The sequence below is a fragment of the Triturus cristatus genome, chromosome 2_2 (genome assembly GCF_964204655.1).
Source record: "Triturus cristatus chromosome 2_2, aTriCri1.1, whole genome shotgun sequence".
In the NCBI taxonomy this organism is placed as follows: Eukaryota; Metazoa; Chordata; class Amphibia; order Caudata; family Salamandridae; genus Triturus; species Triturus cristatus.
In genome coordinates, this window is record NC_140582.1 from 1,140,283,402 (window position 1) to 1,140,306,016 (window position 22,615).

At 45.8% G+C, this 22,615-nt stretch overlaps 1 protein-coding gene across 3 annotated transcripts in view; it reads left to right on the forward strand.

The window, feature by feature from the left end:
• The window catches only part of PTPRA (protein tyrosine phosphatase receptor type A), a 991,956-nt gene that overhangs the window by 672,108 nt on the left and 297,233 nt on the right, over positions 1–22,615 (forward strand). For all 3 annotated transcript variants that reach the window (XM_085642677.1, XM_085642678.1, XM_085642679.1), the window contains 2 exons: positions 11,704–11,823; positions 19,179–19,345. In XM_085642677.1, coding sequence (XP_085498803.1) covers positions 11,704–11,823; positions 19,179–19,345 — 287 coding nt within the window. The remainder of the gene's footprint in view (positions 1–11,703; positions 11,824–19,178; positions 19,346–22,615) is intronic.

Consider the following 22,615-nt stretch of genomic DNA (forward strand, 5'->3'; position numbering starts at 1 on the left):
TCAGAGCAGGTTACACTCCATGTTTATGTTGATGATATTGATGATGATGATGATGAAGATGGAGGTAGGGGAAGAGGATGGATAGTTCCCTCCTCATTACACTGATGATGCATTATATATTGATTTAGAAAATCCCAGTGAGCTTGATTCTAGCCCTGCCACTGAGCTTGACTCACCACATGGGCGAACAATTGAAGAAAGTGCCTTGTTTGCAGTTATAGTTCGGAGAGCAGCTGAAGTACTGCAAATATAGCTGCCCTCCATTGAGACAAAGACATATGTTTTGACTGAACTCCTACAACCTGCTCCGTCAACATCTGAACCCCCTACTCCACTCCTAATTAAGGATACCGTTTCAGATACTTTGGAGGCTACCTCGTCAAAACCAAGTTCTTTCTCACCTCTGAGCAGGTAGATGACTAGATGTTCTAGACTGGTGCCGGTTGATTTAACATTTCTCACCAAGCACCCCACTTCAGCAAGCCCTCAACCAGGAAAGTGAACCTTAACTAATTTCCAACCAATCCTCTGGACAGTGAATCTAAAAGGATTGATGCCTTTGGCAGACTTATGTTTTCCTGTTTGAGCTTGGCACTGCGATCCATGAACCAACTCTGTCTGTTAGGCTGATGCACACATGCACTTTGGGACATTGAAGGCAAGATCTTGCCTGCAATCCTGACGGCCCTTAAGGGCTCTGCTCAGACAATACAAAACGAGTTGGGCGTTGCCAAGTATGTTAACCGCCCTGGTCTTGAGGCCACAGATTACATTGGCAGAGCATTCTCTTAACTTTAACTTTATTTCGATTGAGTTTACAATCATAAAAAGTACATTTAAAACATTACAACATTATAAAAATGCAGTTTGCTCATTGACTGCTAAGAAAGGCAGACATTTTACATATAAGCACTAACACTCTAAATACAAAAATAATAACACAGTAGTCAGTAAAAATTCGGTTTGCTCAGTGGCTGTTAAGGAAAGCAGGCATTTAAGAGTAAACGCTAACACTCTATATACAAAAATAATAACAGAATAGTCGGTAAAATCTTAGGAAACAGTTGCCAATAGTTGGGAATGAGTTTTCAAGCAGGCTTTGAGAAAGCAGGCTACGGTTTTGGCAACGTACGGGGTGTCTAGATATTGAAGTGCCAAAAGAGCCAGTCTGCATCTTCTCAGTCCTAAGTGTCAGAGCAATGGAACCAGCCATCGTTTCCGCGGGGACTTATAGAAACCGCAGAAAAAGGTTACGTGCAGAGTTGACTGGCGAGTAAGACCGTCACAGGGACAGTTTGTTAGTTCCCGTGACCAGTCTAAAGGCACAGGCAGTGAGACAAGGCGATAAAATACATCAAACCGAAATCTGATTAAAACATACCTCTCATAATTTGACAGAAAAAAAGACAAATAAGGTTGAATGCCATGAGGAGATTGGACCATCGTTAAATGAACATTTGACTTTTTAACAAGTTCAGAACACAAACGAAGATCGCTTAAGTGGTCAGCACATAGCTTTTTCAAAGATTTTCTGGATATATCCGATAAAGATTCAGGATCAGTGAAATATGCAGGGTGATTCAAATCTGTCAAAAATTTTGAAACATATAACAGCCAAGGAATCTTTTTCCAATGGGACAAAGTGAGACAGTCAGATATTAGTGACCTAGTTAGATGACATTGCTCCTGAGTCCATATACGGTGCCATAGTAGAATCGGCTGGTAACTAATGATATCAGTCAGATACTCCCGACCGAGTTCCACATGGGTGCCGAAAGTAGGAGCACTACGGGGGAGGGCTAATTTGGATTTCAGAAAGTAGTTTTCTATAATTTGTAGCTCGTCTGTGGACACATAGCCCCAGACTCCGGCGCCGTATGTAGCCACACTCATGCATTTGGCTTGGTAGATCTTCAAAAGCACAGTAGGAGCGGGCTTACCCAGTTTCCTAGAGAACGAAGTCAGTGCAGATGTTGTGCGTTGAAACTGCAGTTTTTTGCTGGATATGGCAGATTTCCAGGACAGATGGTTATCAATAAGGATACCTAGATAGGGGTAGGTAGTGGCAGTTTCTAATCTAGTCTTCTCAATAAAGAGATTTACATTTTTGGGCTCTCTTCCCGATGTTCATAACGAAGGTCTTCGATTTATTGACTTTAAGACCAAGAGAAGACATAAATTCGCAGTATCTTTCTAGTTGGGTCTGAAGTTGATTAGGTGTCCTTGCTAGGATAACTGAATCGTCTGCATACAGTAATGCAGGGATAGGGCGGGAGCTTATGCAGGGTAGATCTTTGCTATCAACCAACATCGCTTGCTCCAGTCCATTAGTATAGATGTTGAATAGGAATGGAGCAAGGACGCATCCCTGCCTTACGCCTTTTTCGATATTAAAGGATTCAGTAAGCTCCCCTTTGATACCGTATCTCACACAAGCTTTTGCATCCGAGTATAGCTCTCGGAGAAAATTCAGCAGTGCAAGATCTATGCCCAGATTTTTCAAAATCGCCCATAGCTTGGAATGGATTACGCAATCGAATGCGGAACTCAAATCCACATAGACTAGATGAAGTTTACCGCCTTTGGCCCCAACGTATTTGCCTATGAGTAAAGTCAGGTTTAAGGCCTGTTCCACAGTGCCCAGGCCCTCCTGAAACCCAAACTGTAAGTCAGTTAAGATCTTATTCTCTGTAGCCCAGTCCCTTAATCGCTCCAGAATTAGTCTGCCAGCTACCTTTCCTAGGGAATCCAAAAGGGAGATGGGCCTGTAACAGGCTGGATTGTCCCGATCTCCCTTTTTAAAAATGGGCAGGAGCACAGAAGTAGACCAAGAATCAATAAGGCCGATCTGGGTAACTGCAGACATGACCTGTGTGACAATTGGAGACCAAAGATCTATATTGCTCACAAATATGTCTAAGGGGACCCCGTCTGGACCGGGCGCCTTGCCGGTCTTTGAGGCAGTCAGTGCTGTGATTATCTCCTCTAGATCGAAATGGAGGTCAATAGGGAAGATGTTATTGCTAGTAGAAGCTTCCGCATCTGGTCTGGGAGCCTCCGTTGTCAAGGGGTTATCCGCGAAGATCTGCGAGTAGTGTGCTACCCATTTATCAGCAGGTACTGCCACATCTAGATGCTGTATCGCAGTTTCATCAGCTAGGAAAGGGGCCTTAACTGTTCTCCAAAACATGGTGGAGTCCTTGGTTAGAGTACTCTGATGTAGTTGGGCCCAGAGATTATTTTTTATTTCCCGTTTACGGGATTGCTGTGCCATCTTACAGTTTTTCCTCAAGGAGGCAATTTGGGACTGGTCCCTAGTCTGTTTGTGTAGGGCATTTTTCAGTGCACGCTGCGCTTTACGGCAACGGTAATCAAACCACCCTCTTGAGTCCTTATCATTGTCATGAGTCCTATAGGGACGGGTGAGCTCTTGTCTGATGACTTCTAATATCTTGATGAAGCTGGAGAGGATCAGCTTTGGGGAAGATGACGTCTCCAAACAGTGGTGGATAAAAGGAAGGGTTTTTTGGATGATCTTGCTAGTGATCTCTGTGGGGTTGGTCATCGTCCACTTGACAGTATAACCGTTAATTTTATTCATCTCCAGAGAGTGCTGCGCTAAGAGACTTGTTTTTGGGCAGGCTGAGGATGGAGTATTTAATGCTATGGTTATGCTATTTGAGTAGTGGTCGCTTGAGGGGTCAGTGCCAGTTGTAAATTGCTTCAATCGATTTTTTAAAGATTGAGAGCATAAGATAAAATCGATGGTTGTGGTAGCACCTCTACCATGAAAAGTCGTCTTGAACTCTACAGCAGGACATACTAAAATGTTCGCGAATTCAAGTTCTAGTGCGAAAATACTGGTGTTTAGTGCATGACCCACTGTACTGTGGGTGAAGTGGGCCAGGGGAACATCATGCTCGTCTAAAAGCCCACAAATACCTTTGCCATGATTGTTACACAAATACACATTGAAATCCCCACCCCACACAATATGACAATTTAACTCTTGACTCGTAGCTTTTTGGTCTTGTAAATACAAAGTGATTTCCGACAGGGATTTTACAGTCGCTGGGTGAAGAGTTATTATACATATTGATGAGATAATAACAGGAGTTATTGTCTGGAACTATTTTAAGGATTTGAAAAATTGACGAGACTAACGGAACTTCCGTGATCGTAAAAGGAATTAAATTGGAAACATAGATGGCTAAGCCGCCCTTAGGTCTACCATGAGTGGACGGTAAGGAAGGAAGGTGAAATGTTTTAAAACCCTGAATATGAATAGGGTCAATTGCCCAAGTTTCTTCTAGGCAGATTAACTTAAATTTGTTAGTTACTTCCACCCAAGACTGAAGATGGATTTTCGATCTTAAGCCAGCTACGTTCCAGAATATAATTGGAAGGTCCTGGGTTGATGAAAAAGTAGAATTTGGAGGCTGAGGTTCGGCAGAGGAATGTGGGAGTTGGGACAGGGACTGAGTGGTTATAGCAGAAAGAGGAGGGTTGGGTTTAGACTCACTGGGTTGGGGAGTAGTAGATTGTAGGTTTGGGAGCGGGTCTGCGGGGGTAGCTGACATAGTGTAACACACGGTCTGGTGAGGAGAAGATGACTGCTGTTGGATCAGGGTATACTGGGGAGGGGAAGACTCAAACTGGGTACCGTACGAAGATGACGAGAAGGAGCCGGCCGCCCGAATGATCTTACAGGGGTCTTTTGGGTTAGGAAAGACGCTGTTGTAACTGCTGTCTGTCATGGGTAGAGATGGTAGTCAATCCACCATATCCAGGCAATCGTATCGATTGGATAGTGGTGGACCTCTCCAATTACTAAAGTGGCCTGGTGGTGGGTTGCTAAAGCCATACCCCGACCACTGGTTTCGGTCTCTGATTCCGCCCCAGTTTCCTACCCTCGTCCAGGACCACGGAGGACCTGCGTTACATCGTGTATTAGGGGGATAGAAGTACGACAAATTATGGGTAGCTATCCCTTCAGTAGAGGTTTGATCACCCCAGGAGCAAACATGCTCGACTGTATTGGGATTTTCAAAATTTACTATTATACAGTCGCCCTGTATGTTTTTTGGTTGGTTGCCTAACCAAGGCACTCTACGCACTGTAGTAACTCTGTTGTCCATAAAGATTGGAAGCGGTCTATTGTTGGACAACCAGAAGATTACCTTATTTTTTAAGGACCAAACCGGTTCATCCTGGTTTGGCGGGAGTTCCGGAACCCCTGTCATTATTACTACATATGGAGAGGCCTCAGGTGGGAGATGGATAGGGGGAGTCTTTCTCTTACGATTGTTAGGAATGGTGTTGAATCCAGTAGCATTATTCGATTGGACAGGAGCGTGAGTGGGGGCTGTAGAGGTGGAAAGGGAAGGTGGTTGCGGCTTGTTTATAGATGCTAGGGAATGATTTTGAGTAGGCTTCTCAGGGACTTTTTGTTTGTTAGAATTGGGGTTCTGCGCGAAGGTTCCTGGTTTTAGCGCTTTGGCGTTTGGAGTGGTTGAAGTGATGGGCCTGCCTTTCGCCAAATTTGGAACCTTCTTGTTTCCTGTACTTTGGGATAGTGCAAGGGACAGTTGGGTAAGTTGAGACTGAACCATGTGTAAGGCCTTTTCTATGGGTTCCAAGTGAAATTTAAATAGATCGCCAATTCTGGTGAGCAATAAGCTGTCGTTGGTACATGCATTGGTTGTAAGATTACCATTCACCATTTCTCCTCCGCTGTAATTGCTACTTGAGCTGGTGGAGCTGATGTTCAGATTAGCAGGAATAGAATCCACTATTTGAACATTTGACAGTGAAGGAGAATGATGGAGGGATGAAAGGTTAGGGTTTTGCGGGGGAAAATTAGAGGCAAGAGGAGTTACAAGTGGAGTTACAGAGACGGTTGTAACAGAAGGAATGGTGGAATGGGGAAGCTTAGTGGTTGTCTTCCTCTTTGATTTTTTAGGGATAGCTCCTTCTCGTATACCCCTAGCCATTGAGGAAGAGGGGGTGTTATCTGGTTGAGTGACAAAAATAACAGGAGATTTTTCCAGGGATAGATGGGAATCAGACAAGTCCAAAGATGCAGAAAGGTCCACTGTGCAAGGAACAGTGTGCGTTTCTGGCTGCACTGTCACTGGAGGAGGTAGATCAACAGGACGTAAGGGGGTTTTTGCAGAGGCCAGTAGGCCCATCGAAGAGCGTCTGGCAATCATCAGGTCCTGTGAGATCCTTCGATCCAGTAGGATAATGCCCTGCTCAATAGCATCATTGGGTTTAGTTATAAATTGGTCAATTGGGCCAATGACCTCACCAGCAGATTGAGCCTGCTTTTTAACTGTGTTCCTAGTGGTTCTCGGGGACATTGTACCGTGGAAATTATTATGATAGTGAGGAACAATGAATAATCTCAAGTCAATAGTAATAGAATCAATGTGAAATATCAATGGCAGAATATTAAAACACAAACTGTAAATGGGGTGACCCAGTCCAGTCCTGCCCGGTCTTGAACGGGCTTAAACGGGCCCGCCCTTGGCCCGGGCTTCGCCCGCGCTTCTCCCCGCGCGCGTCCCGCGTTGCGTTTGGGGCTGATCAATTTATTATAAGACAGTTAGGGGGCGTGGCCTCCGGGGGAAGAGGCACCAGCTGTTGGATGTAGGGGCTGCTGGTCCTCGCAGTCCCCCGGTGAAGCCAACAGGTAGCCCTGGAGTCTAGTGCACGCTGGGAGCGTGCAGGCTGTCTGCCGAATGCGGAGAAGCTCCCACCAGCGTCACGACCCTTCCTGAACAGGACAAATAGCAATGTGCCCTCCGTGGGCAGCGTACCTTGATCCTTCCTGGCAGGTAGAGTGATTACAACATTCATTACTAGTGTTGCCCTATGTAAACTTGGGTGGAGGAGGTCAACTGGCTTCTGAAGCGTAGTGCAAGCTTTGCAGATAGATACACCGTTTGATGAGTCTATCTTCTTTGTAGAGAAGGCAGACTCCACTTTGAAATGCATGGAAGACAAACACTCACAGTGGAACCTTCACTTGGTCAGCACCTAATCTTCTATTACTCTCCCTATCCGGGCCCTGTATATTAGGGAAAGACGTGTGCACACTCTGTGGCACCCACCGTAACAATGCCTATTCCCGTGGGAATCAGAGTATATAACAAAGAAACAAAGGTGCACCACATACACAATATGAGAATAAGAAAGTCCTATGTAATTAACAAATTTCTTCAAAGGTCATTTTTTATGAACATTTTTAATTTTCATTTAAATAGAAATTCCAAAATACATAATCAATCCATTTAGTGTGATTTAGCGTACAGTCCAGCCGACGCGTTTCGTCCTGAAACAGGACTTCTTCAGGGCATAGAGAAAAGACGTAATTCATAAATGGCAGGGTCCTGGTGGGTTATTTCAATCCTTGTGAAGAATAAACAAGGATCCGGTGTATAATTCTGTCAGATATGGGCATCAAGAGCAAGTAAACAGTTCCTCATAGATATGTATCATTCCAAAGACACTTATATTTGGTGGAAGTGTAGTAGTGACGAAACTTTGAAATTATTAAAAAGAGCACCACGTCAAGGTAAGTAATGCAGCTGCCAGTATCTGGGGGATAATAATCCCAGGTGTTCCACAGTCAAAATGATCTCAGACGGACATGATGTTAAGATTAAACATCATCACAAGATTCGTATGTCAGCAAAAGCCGATAAGCATAGTTGCAAGCGTCAAACACCGGAAAGGAGCAGCATCCAATAGCGAGTGGGATCCACTTTGAAATGCATTAAAGACCGCAGAACCTGCAACACATTCCGTCGCTAAACAGTTTCCCTACATGTGCAGACAATTTATGGGCTATTCCAGGTAGCTGTTGAAAAGGCATATCTGCCTTCTCTGCTCGTAATGCACCTAATATCCACTCCTTTCTGGGCCAGAGGTGCGGAACTGTCCAACAGTGTGCAGGATATCCTCTTTCCCTCCTACAACAGCCACCAAACTGCTTACTGGTGCATGCTCACCAGTTAGGTAGTATTGAGCACTTACTTGAAGGTTGGTGATCCAAGATGTCTGAAAAGCGGGTCTTGCAAATTGTTAGAGCGGGCTATGCCCTACCTTTGCTCTCTCACCCATTCAATATTCCTCCCACACAGGAATTAATTTCTGCAGAACATCTGTTGATACTGCAACAGGTGGTATGACTGTTACTAGCCAAGGATGCCATAGAGACAGTACTTGCAGGGCTTTTTACTTTTCCTATTTCCTCAGCCCAAAAAGGATAGAGGTGCCAGAGCTATCTTGGACCCTGACCCCTGAATGCCTTTTTCAAATCTATATGGCTCACAATGACTTGGATTCTTTTTACCCTCGACCTGGAAGACTGGATGGTGTTCTTGGGCTTGATGGAAACACATTTTCGTATACCCGTCCTGTAATCCGACGAATGTTATCTGCAGTTTAAAGTAGGTGGGAGCATTTTCAGTTGGCACTGCTCCCCTTCAGCCTCACCAGGGCCCATCAGGAGTTCATGAAAGCAAAGGTTGGAGTTGCTGCTGATCTTTGGAGATCAGGAGTTCCTGTAGCTTGATGAGTGGCTGCTTGTGTGCTTACTGCAATCCGTCATGAACCACATCCAGATAATCATTGAACTTTTAACACTGTTGAGTTCACTGTAAACGAGAGGCAGCCCACATGATTCCCTCAGAGGCTTACATTCATTGGGGTAATCCTGGACACAGTTGTGTTCAGGGCCTGTTCCGCCAAGCAAGACGTCCAGGATATTTGGGCCATGATCCCTCTGCTTCAGGCTGGGGCCTGTATCCAGGTGAGTGTGGCTGTGAGGCTTCATAGCATTTTAGCTTTGTGCATCCTCCTCTGTCAACCACACCAGGTGGCACATGGGAGCCCTTCAGTGAAACCTTAAATCCCATTGGGCCCACCATCAGGGCCGCCTCCCTGACACAATCCAGGTCTCGGAGGAATCTGGTCAAGATTTGCAGTAGTGGCTGACAAATAATACTTTCCACTGTGGCTGGCCACTCTCTCTCTCCAAACCAGTGTTGACAATGGTGATAGACACTTTGCTGCTAGTTTGGAGGTTGGAGTTGTGGGGTCACTCAGGGAGCAAAAGGCTCTGGTCTGCAGTATCAACCTACTGGAGGTACAGGGAATTCATCTGGTCTTGAAGGCCTTTTTGCCATGCATCAAAGGAAGCTGTTAAAGGTCCCTATGGCCCACATCAGCTACATGTAGTACGGCACCAAGCAAGGCATAGTTGGGTCCTGTGACAGGAGACTGTTTCTCTGCAGGTGGCTAAAGGGCAAGGGCATATTTCGAATTTCCATTTGGCTATCTTCCTGGCAATGTCTCTGTATGCCAGAGCAGATGTCTGGTAGATCACTTCTGCATCCTACGGTGACAGTCTTAAACCAGTTTTTTTTTTTTGCCTCCGTCAAATGCGCAGAATCAACGATTTTGCACTTTGGAGTTTCCGCAAGAACACTCTGAGCTTCTTTCCAGCTGAAATGGAAAAAGAGACTCCTGTACACCATCCTCCACTACCTCTCCTGCCACGAATTCCTAAGATCATCAAGAACAACTAGGCCCAAGTCATTCTCGAAGCTCCAGATTGGGCCCGGAAACTGTGGTACCTGGAGTGAGCATAAGCATCTGTCCTCAAATCAGGCTACCACTGCAGAGGACCTCCGGTCCCAGCAGCAGCATGGCAGAGTACTCCTCCTGAATTGTATACCTTCATGCTGGGAGTCTGAGTGGCGGTGGTTACCCACTCTGAGCCTGCTGCCTGACATGGTAGACCTTATAACTACCACGACACACCCCTCCATTAAATGAGTCTACGCTGGGCACTGGGACAAGTTTGCAACCTGATATGGTACTTGGGTTTCGTTTGTTCTTAGTTCAGCATGGCTTTGCAGTGAACACTGCAAAAGGTTTTGTCAGCCCTTTCTGCGCCTTTTTCCATTTGCTGGACCAACAGTGCTTTTAGGTTTAGATCACTTGTTGTGATAAGGTTTCTTAAACATTTAACATTCATGTTCCCTCCCAAACAGTTTGTGATGCCACTGTGGGACAGGACGATCCTCATGCCTTGAAGTCATTGAGCACATGAACTTGTCATGTAAGTTGACTGTCGACTGACAATGCACCTACTCTACGCCATGTTTTTTTCCAGAAAAATTGGCGCTGAGGTTTCGGGCAACCACCCTACTAAAAAATAGAGAATCTATTCCAAGTGAGGCAATCCATCACTCTACCAGCGTTTACCCCCCTCCCCTCCATCAAAAGGGAAGTGGCTTCATCGGTTGGACTCCATAAGGTGTTTCAATTCTTACATAGATCATAGCTGGTACCATCAAGTGAACAATCAACTTTTTGAGGGGTTTACTGAAGCAAAAAAAGGGGAAGGTGATGCAGTTGAGGACAATGTTGAGGTGCATGATTCTCGGCATTAAGATATACTGCGCATTCCCAAGAAGCGGAAAGTCTGAGGGCTAATTTTCTCAGATCCAAGGCCACTACCATTGCATTAGTGTGATGGTTGCCTGTCATTTAACATTTAGCAGGCTGCAATATGGCATCTGTGCACAAGTTTACGAAGCACTACGACCATAACAGCCAGGTTCTGTAAGACAGACCTTTCTCATGCTCGCTTCTGCAAGACCTTTTGGTCTGAGCCCACAAAACCAGATCCTACACATAGGGTCGTACTGCTTTGGTATCTGTTCTAATTTGAGGACTCTTCTGTAGTATCCATCGAAAGAGATGGTTGATTACTGTCATTAATGCTCTTTCTAGTGGGTGCTCTCTGCCACATGTTATTTACTACCAGTCTACCTCCCGATTCTGTGGAGTAGCCTCTTTTTAAGCATATAAAAAGCTACAGCACACTTAACAATAGTTCATGCTCTACGTCTGTGGGCACGGTAAGGGAAAAAAAATAAAACTGATGTTGACCAATGAGGTGGTGCTTTTATATGGCTCTGTTCAGTCACTCCGGAGCAGCAAAGTTTTAACACTCAGTCACACAACGCCACCTAGCAGTGCTAGAGCAAAGCTACAGAAAATCTCTGGCTCAGTGTGGCGCATGGGCGATATTCTAAGATGGCTAATCTGTGGTTAGTTTCCACCAGAAAGAAAGTTACTGAAGATAAGTAGCTTGTTCTTCATTCCTCCCACAAGGAGGTTGTGATGCAGCCTGGTGTATGTTTTGCTTACCTCCTTAACGTAACATACTTCTCCCTGGAAATCTTGATGCTAAGTTATTGCAATTTAGAAGTGCTTCTGAACAAGTCTTTTGGGGTTGGACTAAAAAATAAGTGTTCAGTAATACTACTGAGTGTGTTCTGGTATTTTTGTGCACAGCAAATGAGTTGAATATCAGTCATCATTGAATTTCCTTTCTAATTTGATTGGTTTGCTTAACTGCATGTATACCATGCTCACTGTCGCAAGAAGTCTCTTGTACTGCCTCTTTGTATTTGAGGTGGCTTCTGATTTGTTGATTTTGTAACATATGCCTGGACCTCACACTTAGCAACTGCCCAATTTAATGCCTTTTCGCAATTTAAATGAGTGATTCAATTAAAACAAACATCTTCACACACTGTTTACTGTTAAAGCAGTATAGCTGTATATGTGTAATTTTGTGGTTCATGCTTTCATTAGATTGTTATTTTTTTTATTTTGCAGTGTAAATGTGCTCAGTATTGGCCCGATCAGGGCTGTTGGACATATGGAAATATTAGAGTCTCGGTGGAAGATATGACTGTGTTGGTCGATTACACAATTCGGAAGTTCTGCATTCAACAGGTAGACTTTTGTGTTCATTGATCATTATGATCTCATTCCAGGAGTTGGAGATAGAAGATTTAATCTGTCCCAGTGTGCATTAACCATTATTCCTCATCTATGTGCTACATTAATATTTGTTCTGTCCATGAGTCAAAAGTTCTTTTTCAAAACAGTTAAATACATTTTTCTCTATTTAAATATAGCTATTGTTTTGAGAATATGATTAAAATTACAAGGGATAAATGAACAAGGGAATTGAGCAATACTGATTGCATACAAGTCTAAATAAGATGTTCGAGGCATATGAGCTGCAGATTGTACACTTAGCATAGATCGCCATCTGGTGTTGGGCCCGGATGTTTGCAGTTTGTTTTTGTTCTTTGGACAGTCTTTGGAAGTCACGAGTTCGGTGACTCCTCCTTCGGTCCGTACTGCGCATGGGCTTCGGCTGCATCCTCAGATTGTTTTTTTCCGCCATCGGGCTCGGATGTGATACTTCGTGCTCCGGCTTCGAACTTCTACGGTTCCAGCCTCGACGGAAAATCCTCGTTCTTCGAGTTTTCTTCATCAATCTTCATCTCTCGAAGCGGCACTTTCTCCATCCCGTACATCGGCACCGGCCTTCGGGCCCTCCTCGACTCCGGTCCCGGCCGATGGAAAGGACTCCGTTCAAAAAGTGCCCAAAATGTGGGTCTAAATTTCCCCACACCGACCTCCATCAGGTGTGTAACCTTTGCCTCTCCCCAGAACACGAGGCTAGAGACTGCCCCGCCTGCAAGTCTTTTCGATCTAAAAAGACCATCCGGGATCGAAGAGCTGGACGCACCATGGCGCACTCCTCGACCGCGGCTCCACCGGACATCTTCGGAGACGACGCCGAAGCTTCGGGGCAACTACACACCCAGCAGGAGGACGACGTCAGCGCTTCCGAGGCCGACGACTCCGACGTGGAGGACATCACACTGGCGCAGCGGGTCGTGAGTACTGTACCCCCTCCCACCCCCGCGCCCAAAACCAAAGAGACTCAGGTTACACCCTCGCCTGCAGGCCTGGGTAAAACCAAGCACACAGCTTCCATCACCCCACCTTCGGGCCCGGTGTCGAAGCCTCAAAAGTCTCACGGCAGCTCGGGCTCGCGCCAGCCGACGCCTGGTGCCGAAAAACACCATCCGGCACCGAAGAAAGTGATACCCAGCTCGACTCCGAAGCCACCGGTGCCGAAGCCTGGACTCTCGGTGCCGACGAAACACAAATCTGTCGGCACCGACGCTCCGGCGCCGAAAACTCCTTCGACGCCGAAAAAACCGGAGGTTCCAAAAAAGCATGGCGCACAGAAACCATCGAAACCCTCGGCTCCGAAAACCTCGGCGCCAGCGGACGATTCGGCGCCACTGGATCTCTTTACACCAGACCCTTTGCAAAAGACTCTATTTAAAGATCCAAAGACTGGGCTATTGACTTTAGTTGTCAAGAAAAGACGTCTTGACACACCGGCTCCCCCTCCACCGCCCAAACGGAAGGACTCTGCTACTTCTCCTCTCAGAGTGCCCTCCCCACTACCTCCTCCTCCACCTCCTCCACCTCCTCCCCCTCCCAGATCTCCGCCACGCTTACCTTATCACTCCCCGACCCCGTCCCCAGATCCGGACTTCGGGGATCCACATTATGACCCAGCGGACGCCCCAATGGACCCCACTCCACCGGGGACCCCAGACCCATGGGAAGACTACCACAACCCTGACATACCTGATATGCCTCAGGACGACCTATACCCATCCAGGCCGTCTCCTCCAGAGGACTCCTTAGGGTTTCACCACTTAGTGCAGAGAGCAGCACACTACCATGGGGTGGACATGCATAGCGAACCAGTGGAAGATGACTTCCTACTGGACACATTTGACATTCAGGACAAGTCCACGTCTATTTTGCCCATGCTTAAAGGTGTCACCAAGCATGCTGCAGAGGTGTTCAAAGACCCTGTCAGGGCCAGGGTACTGAACCCTAGAATAGAAAAAAAAGTACAAGGCGGCACCCACAGACCCTGCATACATTAAGGGCCCTGCTCCCTTAGATTCCCTAGTTGTCTCCACAGCTAGAAAGCGGGCTAACTCCCAGTCCTCAGGGGAAGCCCCACCGCCAGACAAGGAATCGAAACTTTTAGACGCGTCTGGCAAACGCACCGCCTCCCAAGCTGCAAACATGTGGCGCATTGCAAATACACAAGCGCTACTTGCGCGCTATGACAGAGCACACTACGACGAACTTGAGGCTCTTATGCAGCACCTCCCCGAAAAACACAAGCGCAAGGCTCATGACCTGATACAGGAGGGTAAACTAATTACAAACACCTCCATTAAGTGTGCCCTCGATGCAGCCGACACTGCTTCTAGAGCAATAAATACCAGTGTCCTGCTTCGTCGTCATGCCTGGCTCAGGATCTCAGGGTTCAAGCCTGAAGTCCAGGCGTCCATACTAAATCACCCCTTTGACCAGCAAACTCTCTTTGGGCCAAAGGTAGACGAAGCGCTGGAAAAGATGAAAAAGGACACAGACACAGCAAAGTCTATGGGGGCACTCCAATCACAGGCCCCTAAACGTTCCTTTCGACGCTCATCCTTTCGTAGCACAGGCAGAGGCTTCTCCACCGATAGTGCCTCTACCTCCTACAAGTCCCCTCCTCAAAATACCTTTTCAAAGGGCAACCAAAGGGGTGGTTACAGAGGCAACAACAATAAGGGCAGGGGCAAAACTAACACCACCCGATCCACAACCCCGCCCGCACAATGACTTCCCTTCCCTCCCCCCAGACCATCCCACTCCGGTCGGGGGCAGACTACAACAATTTATCCACGCATGGGAGTCCATAACATCGGACAAATGGGTGACCCAAATTTTTCGGTCAGGGTACTGTCTCGAGCTAACATCAACCCCACCCAATATCCCACCAAGACACCGTCCAATGTCTCAAGAACATTCCACACTACTCAAACAGGAGGTGCTCTCCCTCCTCCAAAAACACGCTATAGAGCAGGTCCCCGTCAATCAGCAAAATCTAGGGGTCTACTCTGTATTTCCTGATACCGAAGAAAGACGGGACCCTGAGGCCCATTCTGGACCTCCGGCCTCTCAATGCATACATACATTCAGACCATTTCCACATGGTCACCCTACAACAAGTCCTCCCGCTCCTCTGTCAGGGAGACTTTCTCACTACCTTGGATCTGAAAGACGCATACTTTCACATTCCAATACACCCTTCTCACAGGAAGTACCTCAGGTTCGTGGTGGACGGTCAGCATTACCAATTCACGGTTCTCCCCTTCGGGGTCACCACCGCACCACGGGTGTTTACCAAATGCCTAGCGGTAGTAGCAGCACAGCTCAGACGTCAACAGATTCACGTCTTCCCCTACTTAGACGACTGGCTGATAAAAGCTGCGTCCTACCACCAATGTGTGCAACATACAAACAGCACCATCCAACTGCTCCACCAGCTAGGCTTCACGGTGAACTACCAAAAGTCCCACCTCATACCATCTCACACAAAGCAATATCTCTGGGCCACTATAGACACCTCCAAAGGTATTGCCTATCCAAACTCAGCCAGAATCGCAAGCATACAAGCCTTGCGCAAAACATTCCTTCCTCAACACTCTCTTCCAGCAAGAGTGTTTATGAAGCTCATAGGAATGATGGCGTCTTGCATTTTCATAGTGCCCCATGCAAGACTTCACATGCGTCCACTTCAAGAGTGCCTAGCACAACAGTGGAACCAGGCCCAGGGTCAGCTGACGGATCTGGTGTTGGTAGACGGCCGCACCCATCACTCTCTGCAGTGGTGGAACACCACAAACCTTTCCAAAGGGTGGCCGTTCCTGGACCCGGTTCCTCAGGTGATTCTAACAGCGGACGCATCGCTCTCCGGCTGGGGAGCGCACCTCTTACACCTCACCATGCAAGGTCTATGGACGCTACAGCAAAAATCGCTCCACATCACCCATCTGGAGCTCCTGGCGATCTTTCTAGCCCTAAAATCTTTTCAAAAACAGATTTCAGGCAAAGCAGTCCTCATTCGCACAGACAACATGACTGCAATGTATTATATCCAACAACAGGGGGGGACAAACTCTCCCCAGCTCTCCCGCTTAGCCCAGAGCATATGGAGATGGGGCAATACCCCAAAACATCTTTCTCCTGGCACAGCACGTTCCAGGCGTACAAAATACCGTGGCAGATCTGCTCAGCAGACAAACGCAACAACTACACGAATGGGAACTGCATCCACAAGTTCTTCACCCATTCTTCCAACAGTGGGGGCATCCTCAGATAGACCTCTTCGCCACCCACGAAAACAAAAAATGCCCAAGCTTCGCCGCCAGATACCCACACCCATTGTCCAAGGGCAATGCGATATGGATGAACTGGTCAGGCAGATTTGCATACGCCTTTCCACCTCTCCCGCTAATTCCATTAGTGGTAAGGAAGCTACAGCAGCACTCCCTCACACTCATTCTGGTAGCCCCAACATGGGCCAGGCAGCCGTGGTACACCACACTACTACAGCTATCGGTGGTACCACATCAAAAACTGCACCTGTCCCCATGCCTCCTAACCCAGAACCATGGAGAAATCAGGCACCCGGACCCAGCTCAGCTCAACCTTGCGATCTGGCTCCTGAAATCTTAGAATTTGGATACCTTAACCTTCCCCCTGATTGCATGAACATCATCATGGAAGCCAGACGTCCTACCACTAGAGCATGCTATGCCGCAAAGTGGAAAAGATTTGTAATTTACTGCCGTAACAATACAATCAACCCTTTAGATGCATCCATACAGCACATCATATGCTATCTGCTCCATCTTCACAGGTGTAACCTGGCATATTCATCCATACGCCTACACCTAGCAGCTATCGCTGCTTATCTACAAAACAGACAGCATTTATCACTGTTCAGAGTGCCCGCTATTAAAGCCTTTATGGAAGGCCTTAAACGAGTAATTCCTCCCAGGGCACCACCTTCCCCTGTATGGAATCTAAATGTAGTTCTTACATGGCTAATGGGTCCACCCTTCGAACCAATGCATAAATGTGAGCTACAGTTCCTCACCTGGAAAACAGCTTTCCTCGTAGCTATCACTTCCCTTAGAAGGGTTGGTGAAATACAAGCGTTCACTATACAGGAACCCTTCCTACAAATACATCACAGCAAGGTCATACTTCGTACAAATCCGAAGTTTCTGCCCAAGGTCATTTCCCCCTTCCATCTCAATCAATCGGTGGAATTACCTGTCTTTTTCTCGCAACCTCAATCTGTTGCAGAGAGGGCCTTACACACACTCGATGTTAAAAGGGCTTTGCTGTACTACATACAAAGAACGCAACCCTTCAGGAAGACTAAACAATTGTTCGTTTCCTTCTCTCCACCACATAAAGGCAACCCCATCTCTAAATCAGGGATAGCTAGGTGGATTGTAAAGTGTATACAAATTTGCTATCAAAAGGCAAAAATAACATTATCTGTTCCACCTAAAGCCCACTCTACTAGAAAGTTAGGGGCTTCTATGGCTTTTCTAGGGAACATACCCTTAGATGACATCTGCAAAGCAGCCACATGGTCAACACCTCACACCTTCACAAAACATTACTGTGTAGATGTGTATTCCAAGCAGCAAGCTAGTGTGGGCCAGGCTGTACTAAAGACACTTTTTCAAACCACTGCAACGGATACCGGTGGTCGCCGCTAAGGTTGGGTACTGCTATATAATCTATGCTAAGTGTACAATCTGCAGCTCATATGCCTCGAACGGAATATGCTACTTACCAGTATGCATCTGTTCTTGGCATGTAGAGCTGCAGAGTTGTACACGCCCACCCGCCTCCCCGGCTACCTGTATCCGTTCCAGTCCATCTTATTTAGATACAACACACATGGGTTTCTCACTGTTATTACTACGCTCCATCATTTCCCTGTTGGCGAAAAACAATCTGAGGATGGAGCCGAAGCCCATGCGCAGTACGGACCGAAGGAGGAGTCACCGAACTCGTGACTTCCAAAGACTGTCCAAAGAACAAAAACAAACTGCAAACATCCGGGCCCAACACCAGATGGCGATCTATGCTAAGTGTACAACTCTGCAGCTCTACATGCCAAGAACAGATGCATACTGGTAAGTAGCATATTCCATATTCATGATCAGTGGGCTGCCTATGAAATCTCAACATGGTATTAGCCCAAAAATACATTATCGTCTATGATATATAATGGCCTACTTTCTTTCGCTGTTTGATATAAGCAGATTTGTCAAATGCTTGATTGTGACTCACTATTTGTCTTTCATAAATGATTGCATAACTCGTGTCATAACCTGCTCTAATTGTCCAAACCCTGTTTGACCACTTCTCTGCAAAAGCACCTCCACTTCAGATACCTTGCCCTTTACCGGCTATTGTCACAGGTCAATCAACTTCCTTGCTGTTAGACCTGTCCAGTCATGTCTTCGGGCCCCACTGTGCCATCAATTCACATGCTCCGTCGTCTTTTCACAGCCAGATTGACCCTTTGGTTGGATACCAGCTCTCCTATTCCCTTTCCCTGCTATTTCTTCCATACAGCAAAGCATTCCTGATTATGCTGTGTTGCAGTACACCATCTTCTCCTGACTCCTGCTATGCAATCTTTACATGCTCAGTGCAGGACAGGATTCTTCAACCGCCATGTCATTGCCTCTGCCTATCCAGATATCCTAGGATGGCAGTCCAATCTAAACACTTAAATGCTGTGAAAGCTCATTTAATTAATAGAACATCCCAGACACTTCTCCTGTCCCAGTATGTCAGACCTGCCAATCATCTTGCTTGCTATTTCTCTGTCAGTCCTTGCCATTCATTTATTTGGTATAAATCATACCTGTTGCTCAGTTAGGACTTCTTCGTACTTGTATTTTGCATTCCGGTCTGGCATACTTTACTAGTCACATCACCTGGACTTTGTTAACTTTGTCACCATTTTCACCCACCTTTCTCTTCCCTTCGCACACCCTTCAACAGTGCCACTATGTGCCTTCATGTGACCATGTCCGTCCAGTCTCCTGCATTGCATCCGTAAACTTCTCAGTCGATCCACCTCATCCCTGTCATTGTCCATGGTCTGCATCACTAGGTGGCAATTCTAACTTATGCTTAGGTAGAAAGTTTTAGGTAACTCTGAAAAAGAAAATTGAATAAACATTTAAAATTAAGAGAACGTACTTTATTCCTGGATTCAGCCACCTTTTCTCGTTTTGTATTTTCTGCCTTATGGGATCCCTGGAGTAATCTGCGCTTCTCAGCCACAATGATATATTTATGTTCAGTTTTCCATTGACTCTCAGGTTGGAGATGTTACCAACAAGAAGCCACAGCGACTTGTCACTCAGTTTCACTTCACCAGCTGGCCTGACTTTGGGGTTCCGTTCACGCCGATTGGTATGCTGAAATTCCTGAAAAAAGTAAAAACATGTAACCCCCAATATGCAGGAGCGATCGTTGTACACTGCAGGTTTGTTAAAACCTTTTTCTTTTAACAACTTCCTTTCTCTCTACTCTGCCACTCTTTAGATCATCAAGCATACTGACTTCTGATGTATTTGCATGGAAAGTCATACACTAGCATCTAGAAATGTTTACTGCATCAGACCATTGCACCATCACTGTGGAGGGCCGTCACTTTCCCAATTGCTAATCCTTCCCTCTGCCTTATAATTTGTTTCAATGGCTTTACTTATAGAAATGACACTTTATCTAAGAATGATAAGTGTCCCACTACACTTTTCAACATGCATAGTACGCATGTTTGAGCACTGCCAGGTTTAAACATCTCATTTAATGTTTCACCATTATATTATATTGATTTGCATAGCACACTAATCACCCAGAATTACTATTAACGCCTTCCCCCCACTCCCCCGTGCTAAGCCTTTGTTTGGCTACTTGGGGTAGTTCACGCTTAGGCCCCTGTAACTTTTTGACCTCATAAGGTATCCGTGCCAAATATGCGTCCTTTTCTTCTAACATCATGGGGATTCTAACGGTACCCAGGATTTGTGGATTCCCCTGGAGGGGACCCAGAAATTAGCCAAAAAACAGCTAAATTGTGGGGGGTTTTGGGGGGAAAGGTGCTGTAAATGAAAGCATCTGGTTTTTCCCCTGCAAATGGTATCAACGAAGGGATTGTGGGACCGTAATCACATTTTTCCCAGCTTTTAGGGACTGACCGACTTTTGTCAGAAAACCTACGTTTTGTACACAGTTTTGGCATTTTACTGGGATATAGCCTATTTTTGCTAACTTTTGTGCTTTCAACCTTCTTCCAGTTAATGGTAGAAATGGGTATGACAGCATCCTGGAAAACTATATATTTTAGAAAAGTAGACCACATTCTTAATTCAGCAAGGGGTCATTTGTGTAGATCCTTCAAGGTTTCTTTATAGAAACTAACAGTTGAATTTAGGAAAAAGTGAAAATTAGTTCAAAAACCAGCCATTTGTGCCAACGTTTTCACCTGTAACTTCTTCTGATTGTGACAGCAGTTTGAAAGCAATATACCGTTACATCCGCTGGACCTTTCTGGTTTTGAGGATGTACAGGACTTGTAGGTTCACCAAGAACCCGACTAACCTAGAGCTAATAACTGAGCAGCGTCTTGCAATGGTTTTTTATTATGTACCGGGTATATAGCAATTAATTTGGGAAAATATATACATGGAAAAATCGGTATGAAAGACACCTATGTATTTCTGAAATTGGAACAAAATATGGAGTTTAGAAACCGTAGATATTTGCACATTTCCAAAATTGTGAGTACCCATACTTGTATGAAAATTATAGGTCATTTTTCAAAATGACTTCTATTTTACACATTGTCTTTCATTTGGAAGGCAGAAATGCATCGAAAGTCAATAGGTAATAACAGTTGTTCTACAATTCTGTGTTACTCTAAGTCTCCCGATAAAAATGGTACCTCGCTTGTGTGGCTAGGCCTAGTGCCCGCGACAGGAAAGGTCTCAAAACGCAACGTGGACACGCTTTATTTTTACAGTCAAAACTGACCCTTTTTTAGGTCTCACCTGACCCAGCGCATGCGCTGATCTGGCGAGACTTTTAGTAAGGGCTTAAAAAAATGCTACCATGGCTGGCCTACAGCTTGCGTGCATGTGCGCGGGCGCGCGCTTACGAGCAGAGGCGCCATATGGCTTTCCTCGTCATGCTCATTAAGCGCATTGCTGGCCGTGCTTGATCGCGATCACTTTTGCGGCCGCACGGTCAATGCTTGTGTAATTAAGGCGTGAGTCTTTCATTATTATAAAATCCTCGCTGATGGATTATTGACAGATTAAAATTATTTCTTAACACCGAACAGAATTGAAGAATTGTGAACACAGTATACTTGGGAACAAACTTTCCCCGCCAACACGCCTTATCTTCATGCCCCATCTGTCTTTCGGCAATTCACGGAATACGCAGCAGCTTTCTTCAGGGGAAGAATCAGTTCTACCGCTAGGGTTCGCCACCACACTAGACTTGCGGCGCTCCCAGTCCCTACCCCTCCGGCGCAGTTGTTTAGTGTTTACACGATCTTCAGCCGTCTCCGCTCCTGGTTCCTGCTCTTTTCCTCTCACTCTCTAGTAGTCGGCGGCTCTCAGCTCAGTTTATGCTATACATACGTGTGCAACAAGCGCCAAGAGACATTTCAGTTTGGGATATGCACTGTATTTAATGCGGTTTATTTGAGAGTTTGGACAAACCTTAATATGGTGCTCTCTCTGCTCCTAAAGAAAGGCACGAGAAAAACAAACAAACCCACTTTTTTAAAATATTTTGCATTCCTAATATTTTTTTATGCATTGGTAAACATGTATCTCTCAAGGGTTGGGGCTTTGCTAAGTAGTATACGAAAAACAGGGACATCTGTTAACACAATTATGTTTTATGGAAACAGCATTAGCTCACTTTATCCCTTCATCACTTAAAGGAGCCAAAAGGACCTGCTGCTACACTGATGACACCTTTGCCATTATCTCTTAAGCTCCTCTCCTTTTTTAAAAGCTTCACACAAAGTGCGGGCGCCTATTTTACTCCCAGGTAAACAGATGTCCGCCCTTCAAGAATGTGTCTGATTGAACACCTCCAGTCTTAGTTTTATTGACTTAGCGCAAGGAACTGCCTTTTAGTAGAGGAGTGGTAACGTATTTACAACATGCTCGTTCCCTTCAAATCCACACCTCTACTGTAAATGTTTGTTTCCCTGAGACTGCACTACCCATTTGCAAAGGTTAAAACTCAGTTTACTTTCTTAGCTGCTAAGCCCTGTGTTAATGCTTCAGTCTAACCAATCCTGCTCCAATGAAAGGTGTGTCTTCATCCTACACAAAGTACTGAGGTGTAGTTTAACAATAGAAAAGGTGAGCGCTAGGGACAGCACACACCTTTGTTCCGCCGATGACGTCACAGAAAGTGCAATACGCAACCATTGACCTTTCTGCCAGGCAATGGAATTTTTTTCTGAATGCTGACGAGTTCAACTTGAGCAATCCTTGATAAGAAGAATACTCAAATATACTCTATTTCAATGTGCTCGTAAAATGCTGATGGATAGAAAAATGGTGCCTAAGAGCCTGGTACTCCTCCTGATCAAAAAGGAGGAAGCAGCACAAATAAATTATTGTTACTGGCCTAAACCTAGCAAAAGGTATATGGATGCCTACTTCAAAACAAGCATTGGCATAGCCAATAGGTTTCGCCTTTGGGACCTTATAAGTGTTTAGCCATG